The following is a 15271-nucleotide window of genomic DNA, read 5'->3' on the forward strand; positions in this document are numbered from 1 at the left end:
TTCCCTGAGATGGGCTGTGCCATCTGCCTTGTGAGTCTGGGAGAGAATGAAAACTTGCCTAATGTGTATTAGATATTCTACTAAGCAGCCTGCCAGCCAATTTTTAACTTTCTCACATTGGCTAGGAATTGAGACATATGAGAACTGGGAGGCCCTGGACAAGAAGAATATAAAGGCCAATAAATGTAGGAAGAGAGAGAGGAAAAAAGGACCCCTTTCATAACCAGAGCAGGGATACTCCTGCTCCCAGGCAGGTTTCCAGAAAAAGAAGAGACCTAAGATTATTTATTCTAAAGTGTTGACATTACATTTAATTTGTTTCTTTGCAAGAACTTGAAGATGCTGCTTTTTCTGTGAATTTCTGTCTTCGTTTAGTTCTGGTTGCTCAGTCCTTGCAGGGTTTTAAGAGCAAGTGGCATCTTCCTCCTTGCCTAACTGCTAATTATGGCCTCTGGGGATACTTCAGCAGTTGCCAAGAGATGGCCAGCAGGTATCAAGAACTTTTTTCAGTCAGTTTTTGAACATGACTCTTAATTAAAGCTTACTGGAAATAACCTTGAGAATTTGTTTCAGAAGAGCCTGGAGCTAGCTTCTGACACCCTAGATTTACACTCCTGGTGAACCATGGCTGTGGTCCTCATGTCTTTCTGGTTCTCGTAGGTAGAACATGTACAACCTCGGCCATTAGGGCGGTTCCTAGAAGACTCCAGAGCTTTGCTTGATTTTCTGCTTAGCAAAAACCAAACCAAAGCAGAGGCCAAATGGAGCCTTTCTTACCAGCATTTAGGTCTGCTGAGGGAAAAAAGAAAGAATATTTTACGCTTTTTTCCCCAGAGGGCTCTATGATGATAACCAGGAAATTAAACCTCGAAACAGCATAATAAAGAAAAAGGTTGATTCTGTTTTCCCCATTAGCCTTTAAACTCCCTCAAAGGCTGGGGGGAAAAAATCCCTTAAAAATTAGGATATGCCAATCAACTTTATTTTTAGAAATACCTAAAGTATTTACAGCTTTGACATGTCCAAAATTTATTTCTCAGCCCTAAGAAACCTAGTAGCATCACTGTAAAGAGAGCCAAGAAAGACTAGGCAGAACCCCACTTTTCAACCACTTCAAGAACAGAAGACAATAAAATCCACCTACCTGCACCCTAAGGCCAGGTCCCGGCCCACAGCACTCAGCTGCTACCTGTGGTTGACACTGTCAATGAGCATCTCTCTTCTCGCCAGTGAGGTTGCTTGATGGTGAAGAAAGCCACTGCTGGTCTTCCAGGACTCACTGTGAGGTTCTCCTCCCCCAGCCCTAACTGCAGGCAGAGCCAGGAGATGCAGGCTGCCTTGTAGTGGCTGCTGATGTATGTTTAGGCAGACCCTGTGGCCAGCGTGAGCCTGTGCATGGTAGTTAGGGAAACCTTGCTCCCTAGCTACGTCCCTAGGGCTCCAAGTAGCTAGAGAAACAGCCCGACTCTAGTTAATGCCAAAGCCCTCTTTGACATCTCAGCGTGTGCTCTCTGAGGCCAGGCTCCTGACCAGGGGGTTGTTAGCTGGATCATCAGGGGCAAGAGTCCCACAGGAGAGGGATCATCACAGAGAAGAAAGAAAGAAACCAGAAATGGGATTCCATGGCCATGAAATTAACTCTGGTCTTTACCCCAATTACCCAAAGCTGTTGACTACCAGAAGCCATATTTAGATGTTAAAACTCTGGTCTGGCTTATGTCCTGAGTCACAGTACACACACCTTTGCTGCAGCTTGAATACATGGGAACTGTAGCCTTACTCCTCAGATCATCACATAAACTCCATGAGACTCAGGCCTTCAGACACTCATCTCACCAATGTTGATAATATTGAGGGGTACTAAGAAGAAAAAGGGCAGAAGGAGAACCATGAGTGAGTGCTACTAAGAAGACAACACTGGGGTGGGAGTGCACTTTAAATTGGGGGTTAGGGAAGCCTCGCTGGGAAGGAAACATTTGAGAAAAGACATGACAGAAATGAGGGAGAGAGACATTTAGAATTTGTGGTGGAGGACAAAGCACCCCAGGCTGGAAGAACAGGAAGCAGAAAGGTCCCGAGGCAGGAATCTTCCAGGAACAATGAGGAGCCCCTTGTGGTTAGGACAGAGCAAGCAAGGGTGTGAGGAGGATGAGGAAAGTCAGAGCAGCCTTGTGGGCCCAGAGTAATGGGCTGCTACTCTAGTGAGATGACTAGCTTTAGAGAGTATTATGCATTGAAGTGACATGATAGACTCTTGTTTAAAAAGGTTACTCTGGGTTTCTGTGGGGAGGGTATTTTATAGTAGGGGTGGCAGGGAGACTCATTAAACAGTAATCCTATTCCTTGGCACATACCAGGCATGTTTGACTAATGAATGAACATGTGGCAATTCCAGAGATGTCACACCTGAATATTTCCTATGGGTCCACTAGAGAGGTCCAGTGATGACCCTTCACCCCAGTGCCATAGAAGGCAGCCCCTGACCAAGACAGCGCAGGAAAAGGGAGCACAGTGACACCACCTCTTTGTAGGGGGGTTTGTGTGGTGGAAGGAAGAAGGTGAAAAGAAAAGCAGTCACATATTCCCCACTCCTGAAGATCCTCCAGACTAACTCCAGAATTTGGTGGTCTTCAACCAGTGAGTTGGCATGAAGAATCCTGGTAGATGAGTATCTCTAGTACACAGAACATTGCTTGAAGAAACTTAAAATGACCCACAATTATCCAGAAGAGCTAGGGTATGAGAGTGAGGTTCCTTGGCACTGTTTCACTCTTGTAAAAATGGTCTCCAAAACAAACTGTGAATGGTAATAGCTTCTTGGCATTTGTGTGGAGCTTTGCAATTTTAATGCACACTGTCACCACGATCTGCCCTCGGTAGACCAAGATTTATCTCTTTGGCAATTTTGAACTGAGGAGGGTTTTTTTTTCTTTTCATTATCAAGTGGCTGATCATATCAAGGCCAGGGCTCGAGTGCTTAAGTTTCTGCTCTCAAACAAGACTCATTGTGCCCCATTCTGACAGGACCCCTGCTTGTGGAGAAAAAAAAGGACAGCAGGGAGAGGATGAGCTCTGTAGTGGCAAAAGCAAAAGGTTCCTCTCCAGAGGCAGAAAGGCTACTTTATAGAATATATGACAAATGCACACCCACTTTGGCACAGGTAACTGAAAAGTTCACAGAAAGTTAACCAAAATATTTCCTGGTATGTAAATGGAGCACCATAGGAACAGTTCACACATAGAAAATATCTTAATTATGGGCCAGAATAGCTTCCTGAATGTCTGAAAACAACAGGACAGCTTTTACCAATGAACCTAGCAGACAGTTAGTTCCATTGCTTTTTTAGTATTTCCTCAGACAAATAATGAGAACTCATTGTTCTCTCACAAGTCACCACAAACTTAACTGCTACATTTTCTTGAGCTATTAATTATTAGGAATTTAAAATAAACTCCTATGCTGCATAGAAAATCCCAGTGTGTCCTGGGGAAAATCACACTGCAGTCCCACCTTGCTGCCCAAGGCCACTCCTGACTTTTTACAAGACAGATGGAGGCCAGTTGGAATAAACCTGAAAGATGACCTTGAAGAAGGGTAGTGTGTCATCTAACAGGTGGCCCCATTTTCCTTGCCTTAAAGATGGTTGATTGTTTAGTGTGGCACAGGAGAAGAGCTGCTGGGGGCAGCTGCTTGGTTGCTCTAGCCCTCTACCTCCTTGGCTGCTCATGGGGCGTTTGTTTTCCCCTGGAACTCAGAGCCACTCTGTTGTATCACTTTTGGAAAAGTACTAGCAGTAGTTACCCAGACTACATCTATGTTATCTTTCCCTTCTTAAAAATAGCATTATTTAGATATAATTCATATATCATACAATTTAGCCATTTCAAGTATACATCTCAGTTTTTCGTATATTCACAAGGTTGTACAAGCATTACCACAATGTAATTTTAGAACATTTTTATCCTTCGTAAAAAAAAACAAAACAAAACAAACCCTCTGGTAGTCAATTCCCATTCACCCTATTCCACCCCCAACCCTAAGCAACCCAAGCCTACTTTCTGTCTCCATGAATCTGCCTGTGCTAGACATTTCACATGAGTGGAATCATACAGTATGTGGTCTTTGGTCACTGGCTTCTTTCACTTGGCATATTCTCAGTGTTTATCAAAGTTATAGCCTGTATCAGTATTTCACTTTTTTATTATCTATTGTAAAAGTAGACTACATTTTGGTTTTTTATCAGTTGATGGAAATCTAAGCTGTTTCCATTTTTTACCTATTTATGAATATTGCTGCTACAAACATTTTGGCAGGGTTTTTTTGTTTTGAAATGTGAATTAAATCTGGTAAAATGAACAGCCATCACTTTGGCCAGATGCAACTGAAATTTTGGTGTTCTGTGACATAATGAGAGGGTCTGGAAACCTCTTTCTTCAGGAGGGCCTATCAGGAAAGTTGACAACAGGATTTAGTTTTAAATCTATAATCTACTTAATCTTAGTTATATATCTATAAGAGTATATTATAGTGTGGATGGGGAAGAGAAAAATATCTGGAAAGTTTCTTCATGGATGTTCCACATGCTTGCTTAGTCCCTAACTGCGCAGGTGCTTATGCACGTGCAGGCACATAACATACACACTCTCTCTGCCTGCCTCCCTTTGGTCCAGCTGTCCTAGCTTTCTGCCTCAGAAACAAAGTGGATGGGCAAGACCAACCACCAAAAAGAGGAAGCTGAGCCCAGGGCCACTGCTGCAGGTTGAAAATACTGGAAGCCCTCCTTGGGCCATTTGGAAATGTTAATTAGGCTGGCTAATTCCCACTGATCTTGGGTTGCCAGTGTTGAGTTGAGCGTGTAGGCTTACCCCATCCATGGCTGCACCTGTTCCCTTCCTCAGAGCCATTCGAAGGGGTCTGAATAACCCAGACAGCTCTCTGATCTCCCTCACTGTCTGCCTTCCTGCTGGGAGGATATTTAGCACTAAAGCTGAAACTCTGGTCCACTATTCTCTCTCTCATCTATGCCAGCTCTCAAAATTATTCCCTTTCCCAATTATCTTGAACCCAGTTAATCATTTTCCACACTGCTGAGTAACAAGAACCCAAAGAGAGGCAGCCACCTTTCTTGTCCGACCCTATTCAGCTTATCCCAGGTGGCAGTCCTGATGGCACTTCCCTTGGAGATAAGAAGTTTGGTTTAAGACCTTGCTCTTTTGCTCCCTTTGAGTACAGCAGAGAACACATGCCACAAAAGACCCAGCAGCTCTTCATGAGCCTCCATGACACAGAGCTTTATGGAACACAGAAAATCTTCAACCAAGATTATTTCCTGTGTTTTTTAATCTTTATTGTATATGTTCCATTATTATTTAGTCTCCTTATACCCCCATACCCCACCAGCAATCACCACACTTAGCCATGTCATGAGTCCTTTTCTCTTTTTGCTCAGTTAAGTCCTCATTGATATCCCGAGTATCAGAGAAGTCACATGAGCCCAAAGAAGTAAGGCATCTCTCTCTAAATGACTTCCAGATTCTCTGGGCTCCTGCTCTGTCTGAGCCCCTGAGTGGCCCCCTGGCATATGAGTTACACCTGAAGGGGTCTCCCCAGAAGGGTCCTGCTCGGCTGTTTTTAGGTGACAGCAGGGCCAATTCTTGAGTCCCAGCACCCCTAACATGTAAAAAAAAAATTACATTTAAGACATATTAACTCCATAATATAGTGTCTCTCAATCTATTTTTTTTTCATTATTGCCCCACCATGGGGGCTTCTGAGACATTTTTATTTTCTAATTTGTCCCTTCCTGAAACACCAAAGAAATACTATCTATCTGTTTATTTACTGTACTTATTTCTGGGCTTTATGCACATAAGGAGTGAGATACTTTTGCCTCCCAGGGGGTAACATTGACTCATTAGAATACATGCCGTAACTCCCCCAGCAAAGCCCCAAAGATAGGGGCTTCATCTGCTTTCTTCACTGCTATAGCCCAGAGCCTAGAACAGCACCTGGCACATAGCAGATAGCCAGTGATAAAAGGATGAAATAATTATGCTTTGTGTCTCTCCTTCATGTCCCCAAACATCACACATCTTTTATCTTTCTGCCCCTCATCTCCAAGCACAGTGCTCTCTCCTGGTGTCTTCCAGCCTGCCCAGGAGACTTGCTACCTCCTGCTCACCCCCAGGGATGTATCAGGAAGCTGACAGCCAACACCTGTGTTCTAAGTGCAGGCCCCTGCCCTTTGGTAGCATTCATTACCCATGTGTCAAGAGCTAGTGATATTGTAGCCCCATGGAATAAGGTAGCCCCCAACTGTCTCTGCCTTTGCATCTCCTTAACTTACCCATGGATTGGAAGTTATCGAAACATTCTTTTTGGTGTAGCACACCACACCAGGCTGCATCTGGGGACACACTGGGGAGAGATGCAAACCAGTCCTCATCAGCAATTACAAACAAGCCTCCATTGTTAGCTGTGCCATCTGTTTTCTTGGTTTCTACCAATGGGGTGTCTCTACGCCCAGCATAACAAGGGCTGAGGGGGCTGCAGGGGAGAGAGATCAAGAAGCTTCTCCATGAGACCCCTTTTGCTCACCCTGGAGAAGTTCCATGGCATGGTGCCTGGACAAGCTGGATGGCCTCAGCTCAGGGAAGACACATGAAGAGAGGTATTATGTGTGGGCGTTTTCTGTGACAGGAAATGGCCCCACAGCACAGTGTACTGGAGTGGAAATAGGAAATTTAATAACCACATTATCTAGAGGACCCACAGAAAACGTTCTACTCTGTTACCAGCAATTAACACCTCCCAAGAACTTCTTGTGCCCTCAAGCACAATCACTGTGGTAGGAAGGAGTAATTAACAGTGGTTGGAAATCAAGTAAGATAGAGAATGCTGCTGGATCACCACAACCAGTTATTTATCCTGAAATTCCTAACCCCAGATGACTTTTTGTTGGGGGCAATAGATTTTCATCAATAGATTAGAAAAGAACACCATTTAAAAGTATGTCGGTGGTCATTCCAGTGGCATCTGAACCACCAGTCTTAGAGACTAGCCCTGCTCACCATGCCAACCTTGGCAGGTGTGGTAAGCAGACAGTCCAGGTTTACAAATGTGACCACTCAGACAGCAGCCTGTGTCACTGATAAATGTCCTTTGTCTGGATTTGATTGTGGTCCAGTGATGCTAAATTCAAGAGCATTTGGGGTTGGGGTGCAAAGCAATGGACTGGATGCAGAAGGAGGCAGCATTTACTGAGAAAAATCCATGTAGGAAATAAGATGGGGTGATTGAGAAAACCTGTCACAAATTACAGAAAAGCTCAGGTCCCCTCTCTGGCTAGACATGACTGCTGAGATCCTGCTGCTCCTCGAGTGAGAGCAAACATGGTCCAATTTCACCACTACAGAGTCCCCTTCCCGAGTTGCTCTGTGCACAGCATGCCTTGTGCTTTTTTTTCTAGGAACTGTCAATCACAGGTGACACTACGACTGAATTAACACATTATGTACAACTCAGAAACATGGGAGAGGAAACTTAGGGACATATACTCTCACATACTTGGAAGGTATCAATTTTTTAGGTTATCCATTGAATTCCAAATATTTGTCTCGGAAAGTCTCATCTTTGACTATATTTTACAGCAAATCAGTCAGAAATATTGGGCAGCAGGAAAAAGGATACAATGGTGAGTACTGCCCAGTGCCTTTAGGGTTCACAGTAACATCTGCTTTATACATCCTAGCAATGCTAATGTCTCCTTCATTTCACAGTTATGAATGTGACAGCAGCTATAATTCTGTCCTGCCAAGTTCAATTTTAAGTGAATTTTCAATTCCTAATGATCTCTAAGACTGTGACAGCATTCAGGAAGCCTAGGAATAAATGTATTATTAGCACTGTGTTCATTATCAAGTTGGGTTACGGGTGTGCTGGCTGTATTCATTTGATTTTATGTTCTTTTCCTTCAGATTAAAATACATAAAGTTCTCATTGCAGTATTTGAGCAAGGTAAGACCAACACTTCAGCAGATTTCCCCAACCACCCTGCTCATGGAGACAAGTATGTAAATTCACTAACATACCTCCTTCCTGGCTAACACCTCACTGAAATATGCCCTCTCCTTTCTACTGCTCCCACCCCACTTCCCAAGGGCCCTGTCCACACCCTGCCCCCGCATGTCTGTGCTGCTGAGGGAAACTCAGCCTCGCCTTTCTTCTGCTCCTGCGCTCTGGGTGGAATCTGACACCAACACCTGCCATCCCAGAAAATGTCTTTGTTGCCTGCCCTATTGTGTTGGGAGCCTCAGGGAGCCAGTGGACTCAGAGCTGCCCCCCTTTTGGTTGCCCAAGCCTGGAGGAGCAAGACCTTGAGATGAGCCGATAAGACTAAGATGTAGCACGTGCAGGCCTTTGACCACTTGCCTCAATCAGAGCCTCCAAGGCCTCAGCTCAGGAAAGCGTGTTGTCCAGGGGGCTGGTGAATAGAACAGATGGGGGAGGGAGAGCAGACAAAAGCTGAGGGAAAAAAGAGTGGAGAACCAGGGAATCTCAAGGTTTAGGACCCAGAGGGCAGGGCAGGCACTGCAGGTGCTGCCTACTCTGCAGGCCTCTGCTGTCTGTCTTGGTCCAAGTCCTTCCCTGTGTGCACTGACAGAGAGCCACATCCATGGGTTCAGGGCTGGCTGAAAATCCTCTGTGGGTGGCCTGGCTATACCAGTTCATGGGCTGACAGGTGGAAGGGATGTGAGATGATGATGACATGGAGAACATCAAGCTGTCTTTCAACAGCATTGTGAGAGTGGAACACATGGCACAGACAGCAATCACTGTCTCAATAAATGTGGAAGTGGGATTTTCTGGCTCAGATTTTTGGTTTATCCAAAACACTACTCTCCCCCACCAGGCAGGGGCTATTATATCTGCAAGCCACTCAAGCAGCCACTACCACATCTAGCTGACCCTCCGACCCAACTGCCCTTTCTTTTCCCCTCAGCTCGGACTGGGCTCCCTCACATCAGGTCTAGAGGCAACATCAGCCACAAAACTCAGGTGCTCATGATGGGCCAGGCAGACCAGAGGAGTACTATTCCCTCCAGCATTGGGGGCTTCATGCAACATTCTTGATTTGCTGGGACCACCGTATTCATGTGTGTCCTCATGCTTCTTACACACAAGTGGTGAGTGGGGCTCAAGTGTCCTTTAAATAGGAACAACCCCCCTCCGGTTTTCAGCAGGAAGAGGATGAGTGTGTTGAATTGTCTCCTTTGCGGCCTACCTGCTCATTCCAAAGCCGTCACTTCCCCATTAATCATGGGGTGTGGTGGGCATGGCAGAGGCCATTGCAGGCTGAGGATGTGCCAGCAGAAAGTTGGGGACTAGAGGAATGCAGGGGGGCAGTGTGATTCTGGCTGTCGCTTGGAGGTGGCCTGCCCCTTGCCCTCGGCTGTTGCAGCCACTGCTTTCAGACAGACTTTCAAAAGCCACTTTGCTACAGAGGTCCATGCAGCTGCTCAGAGTTGGCATCACCCTTTCTACTTCTGACCTCTCTGGGTAGGAGTAGAGGGGTTCAATATTTTCTCTTAATATCCTATCTTTGGTCATTACTTTCTCTTTCATTCACTTTCTTTTTTGTTTTGGCTTCCCTCTCCCAGTGTGAAATGTTAAGCAATTTGAAGTGAAGGCATTTCAAAATGGAGCATTTTATGGGATTAAATTCAAGTCCCCACCTCTGGCTACAAAGGGACAGAGAGATGCCTGCTACCAGTGCAATCTCTTGTCATAGATGACAGTATAGCTGTGTTGTCTTTGTCAGAAGCAGCCTGTTTTTAAAGATGAAAATAAAGGGGCCCAGGATATTCCCTCTCCTGACCTCACCAGGAACAGAAGAGAGGAGAAAGCCCCTGTGAGGGAGCCCCAAAGTAGAGTCTTGGGACTCACTGGGGAGATGGCCTCCTCAGGTCCAAGCATGTTCACAAGTATTGATTTTAGAGGCTCTTCCTAGAAACAATAACATAAGGTCAGAATATAAAAACAGATTCTGTCAGATAACTTCCATAAATTAATTTCAAATGCCAATAATAATAAAAATTTCAAAGGCCAAATCCCTGGAAGTGAAGCATCTTGGGAGTATAGAAGCTTGCTTTTGAGGCTTGTTCCGGAAGCCCAGGTGTAATGAAGCAGGGTTTAAAAATAAACTGTGAGGGGAAGCAGGGTGATGAAATGATCCTCTCACCTGCAGAACTGCCCTGGGGAGACCAGACTGCACTGGCAACAGTGGCTGAGTATTGCGGCAGACATTCCTGTATTCCTCTGAGCATGCTCCCACAGGCCAGGGGAAGGGGAGTGCTGAGGCCACGCAGGCTCATTTTACTCCCTTTCCTCCCTTTCCCTCCAGTGCTAAATAGCAGTTTGCTCATCTGGGCCCATTCAGACAAGCAATTTAGTCCTGACCTCTCATCTCAGACCCTTTGGGGAATAATTGAGTTGTAACTCCTGTAAAATATTAATATGTAAATATTAATTACTGTTTAAAGATTAGTATTCAATATCAATATGTAAATAAGGACTGGAGCCAGAATCACAGACAGGGAGCCACAGAGTGACCTGCGAAGTTTTACTTGTTTTCTCATTGACTCTGCACAGTGCTGCTTCCTTGGCGCCTCCTCCCTTTACTGTAATCAGATACCTTTTCTCTTCATTCTTTACTTTGGGATTGGACAGTAAGGCTGAGATAATTTCAAAAAGATTCATGGTTTCTTTTTATGCTTCAGGAAAGTCCAGAGGAGAGGCATTTATTTGGTGATTCATTCAGCAAACATCAGCACTCACAGCACCGGGAAGTCATCAAACCCCTTCCTGGGGATGTGGATCCATTTCCTCTGAGTGCCACCTACCCGCCCTTGTTTGCATCTGTGCCCACAGGGCCTCGCTTGGTGCCATGACTCCGTCTTTCTCTGCTTCTTTTGCAGGGCCCTGGCCACCAGCCTGAGTGCCTGTCTCACAGCGCTCTTGGCAAGGAGGAGATGGTTGAGAGTCCCCCACTACCCACACCCAGAAACCTCCAAACCCAGACACTCCGGAAACATGGCGGTGGCGCTAGTGCCCTCAGCAAAACTTCCATTAACGGACTTCCGAAGTTAAAGACAAATCCCACTGGAATGTTGCATATTGGACTCTCAAACTAGGCACTGTTGTCTTGCCCAGGAACCTCATGAACCTTGGGCTTCAAAAGAAGAAAAGAAAAAGTCACCAACAAACACAGACATACCCCCCCTCATGTAGGCATTGGTGTGGCTGCTCCAGGCAGAGACAGCAGACGATTCCAGGCTGTCAGAGAGGAGGCGCGGGATGGCTGGTTCCTATGCCCTATGTTGTTTCCTCTCATTGATACACCCAAGCATGATTCACAGAGGGGCCGGCAAAACAACGGTCAAATTGTTTGAGGAATTTTCTCTGCATTGATTTTGCTAGGTCTCATGTTAGAATTTATGATTTACTCAAAAATTTCATCATCAGGGAAATTGGCTTTCCCTAGGGTCTTTTGCCCAGGAGAAGTTTTACCTCAGTTGGTGAGTGTTTTTTCACCTGGTGACTGAGGCCTACTAACTGAGGAGAGGTTTTCCTGAACCTGCTGGATTTACTCCAGGTTATGACAATGATGCTTCTATCACAGAGCACTCAGATGTTTCTAGAAACGCAGGGTCCTGGTCAGGAAGCTCCCAAGGCCCCTCTCAACACAGCACCAAGCAAGGAGCATGGCAGCGCAGGTGCCAGACTGAAACGGGCACTGTGCAGTGTCCATCTGCCTCCAAGCGCTGCCCCTGGAATTGTGCCCTCCTGCCCACTGCCCAGAGAAGACCCTGGCAGGGGCCTTAGGGATATTTTCCATCATACAGAACTTTAGGGTGACAGATTCCAAGCAAGGGTTTGATCATGCTTTTCACTCATTTGGCTCTAAGGGATGCATAGTGACCTTATTTTTAAAAAAGAAAAGGAAAACCAATGAAAAGCTCTGCCTCTGCTGGCACTTTCGCAGCACCCTTGCTGGGTGTCTGAGGGTGTCAGAAACAGAGAAATCAGTCAACAGGGGAGACCTCTGCTTCTCACCTGTCTTGGCCTCTCTCAATGTAGAGTTTTGCCCTACCACCCATCGCAGTCTTTGTCTTGTAAGGTCATTTCAGACACATAGGTCCAGAGTGGAGTAAACTGCTGGCTCAGAATTTGGGGGTGTGGGGGGAAGGCAGCTACTAGGGGTCCTCCAGTCAGAAGAAAGGTCAGCCGTGCATGGGTGTTTTCCCCTCTCTCCTCTGCCCTCTGCCCTTTACCCTCTGTCCGTCTGCTCTGCACCCATGTGTGTTACCCCAGCCTGCTTAGGTAACCTTTCCGTGAGCCCTCACAGCTGCTTGAGAGTATCAGTGCAGCCATTTTCACTAACCAGTCAGTTCTTTCTGTCAACCATCCAGTTGGTTTGGCTGGTACCTGACCTTTGAGGAGAAAAGGGCAGATCCAAGAGCAAGTGAAAGGGGATTGTGAAAGTCTTTCCTATTAGAAGGGTAGACCTTCTAGTTCTAAAGAGAATTTGTGGGGGTTTTTTGGCTTTATAGGAGATTTCAAGTGGGGCTTAATGCCCAGGCCCACCAGGCAGAAGCAGCTTAAACACATCTGTGTATGAGAGGATGGAGGATGCCCCAAAGTAGAAGACATGGTCTTGGTCATTTTGTGCCATTCTGTAAACAGGGATTTGTTCCCTCATTGGGGCTGAATGGGCAACATAAAGGGTGACTAGAAGTCACAGCATTTTCTGTTGTCTCAGCAAATGTCAGGAGTTTATGTTCCCCTCCCCCACACACGCCTTTTTAATGATTTGAGCTTTCTGGTGGGCTTGGTTTGCCCATCACTCACACTCAAGACTGCTGTTGAGTTGCTTGTTTCATATTTACAAAATAGCCAAACCTTGTTCTTTCCAGGAAAGGCAGTACGTGTTGCTGGGCTCCAGAGTCCATGGAGACTCTGTTGGGAAGTAGTGTCTAAAACATTTCATCTTAAGATTCTACGAATCCCTGGTACAGAATTCTTGGATTTAGTTGAAGTGTTGGAACTTGGGAGTCATACTGAACTCCCCTGGACTTTTGCTCCGTGATTCCGTTTTACCTCCAGCAACCAATCTTTCTCCCCCTGCAGTGGCAAACTCAGTTGTAAGTAGCAAAGACCTTTCTGTCATCCCTAATGATTTTGACAAGTCTGTGACCCCAAATTACAACCAGCAGTTTTGCCACTGGAGCTTTTCTTGAGCCCACTATTCTTAGTACTGGGTTTCATTTGGAGACTTGGAATGGGGAAACAGGGGATCTGGCAACCAGGTTTGCTTGCAGTCATGTGGACTTGAATCATTTTTGTTATTTGAGGTGGAAAATGATCAAGTCTTTTTTTTTTTTTCACTTAGAAAAGTAAATACTGTGCTTTTGTAATTAATGCCTTCCAACTAAATTGCTAAGGGCCACTCATCTGGTGGGGTCCCACCTAAGTTGTATTAGTAGGTCAGTCATCTGTAAACAAAAGTGGCCCTTAATTGGCCCCATATCGATAAGACTCACTGGCTTCCAGGCAGGACCAGACCGGTTCTCTTACTTCTCTGCGCTCTGCTGTTCTGTAGTCTCACTGAGTAGGTTTTGTACCTAAAAAAAATAGTAACACCACAAAATGATGACTCCTTTAAATATAGTAAAATCTTAAGTAGCCAGAAGTGAGGAAATTTAGCTTGGGTAAATGACTCTCACAGTGTCTTCATGCAATTAAGCCTGCAGTTCCTAAAAATCCACGGGGAAGGGGAGGGGGTCCAGCCTTCATTTTGTAAGAGAGGCTAACAGATCAGATCCTTAGACTTACAAACAAGATCACCTGGGCCCATAGCAGTACAAATCACATTGCATCTTCCTGAACTTCCTCCTGTGCGAACAACTGTGCTTCATTTACTGTTATATTTGTATCACCTGGAGGCTTAAGGGGGTCCTTTAAAACTTACCGTGATGTCTTCCATGTAACTGTGCTACCTTTATGTCTACTGAAGGGGAGTGTCTGTAACTGAAGGGAAATTAAACACAAACAACCATCCTTGTAGTAGCACTCAATATCTATGTATGACATACACATTAATTGAATGTTTTCAGGCCTACAATATCTAGTCCTTGTAAATAAGGAATAGTATAATTAAGTTACAGCATGTCATTTGATTTTTATTTTGCTCTTATTTAATTTTCTGAATGCTCACACCTGGGTTTATGCCCAGGTGATAGAGACGTTTTTGTGTAATACACCCTTGCAGTCATGTGTGTATGTTGTGCCAGGTCGCTGCACAGAGACATGCCACACCCAGAGAAGTGCACAGCTCCACAGGTGACCACCACGACTCTCTAGTCTACCCTCTTTTTCTTCTTAATTATGATTTACTGTGATGATTTAATAAAATAGAAACACAGCATTTATGTGCCATATGTTTTTTGTTTGTTTTCATTAGCATCTGTAGGAAAATGAAGTTTATCCTAGCATTTAACAAAAGATGGTTTGCATTTTTACCAGAAAAGATGTTCAAAAGCTTTTTGCTTCTAGCCCTGGCTGGTGTAGCTCAGTGGATTGAGCACAGGCCTGCGAACCAGAGGATCGAGGTTCGAGTCCCAGTCAGGGCACATGCCTAGGTTGCAGGCCAGTTCCCAGCAGGGGATGCACGAGAGGCAACCATACATTGATATTTTCTCCCTCTCTCCTTTCCTTCCCCTTTAAAAATAAATAAATAAAATCTTTAAAAAAAGAATTTAAAAGCTTTTTGTTTCTAAATCAAAGCTGAAATATTTATTCAAAATAGTAGCCATTACCTACCCAATGAAAAACTGGCCTCTGAGTTCATAGCATGGTATGCTAAAACTACTCAAAATGAGTATTTGAGTCTAAGCATCATCAATCTTATGAATTTAAATTCATCTCCTCTTCACAAATAAATAGCTGAGTCTATATTTCCTGCGATTTGTATCAGGGCCCACAGGACCCTCGCATTGGCTCCCATCTCTCCGGGTGGCCCTCTGTACGAGCCACCCTTCCAGAGGTCTAAAGGCTCAGGCCCTGATGAGCATGTAATTAATGGCCTCTGAAGTCACGTTTATGCACCAGCCTCAAGACTACAACTATCATGTTCTAATGTCCCGACCAGGTGGCCTTTGCCCGTGTTCTAAGCTGCTCCTGTGCTCTGGACAGCAGTGAGCTTTCAGGACA

General features: G+C 45.2%; 1 protein-coding gene across 2 annotated transcripts in view; it reads left to right on the forward strand.

Moving 5' to 3' along the window:
* Window positions 1–14490, forward strand: part of RALGAPA2 (Ral GTPase activating protein catalytic subunit alpha 2) — a 381676-nt gene extending 367186 nt beyond the window's left edge. For both annotated transcript variants that reach the window (XM_037057016.1, XM_037057018.1), the window contains 2 exons: window positions 7978–8017; window positions 10978–14490. In XM_037057016.1, coding sequence (XP_036912911.1) covers window positions 7978–7982 — 5 coding nt within the window. In that variant the 3' untranslated portion in view covers window positions 7983–8017; window positions 10978–14490. The remainder of the gene's footprint in view (window positions 1–7977; window positions 8018–10977) is intronic.
* Window positions 14491–15271: the final 781 nt, after the last annotated feature.

The sequence above is a fragment of the Sturnira hondurensis genome, unplaced genomic scaffold, assembly GCF_014824575.4.
Source record: "Sturnira hondurensis isolate 20B ecotype Veracruz unplaced genomic scaffold, ASM1482457v3 Scaffold0009244, whole genome shotgun sequence".
Classification (NCBI taxonomy): domain Eukaryota; kingdom Metazoa; phylum Chordata; class Mammalia; order Chiroptera; family Phyllostomidae; genus Sturnira; species Sturnira hondurensis.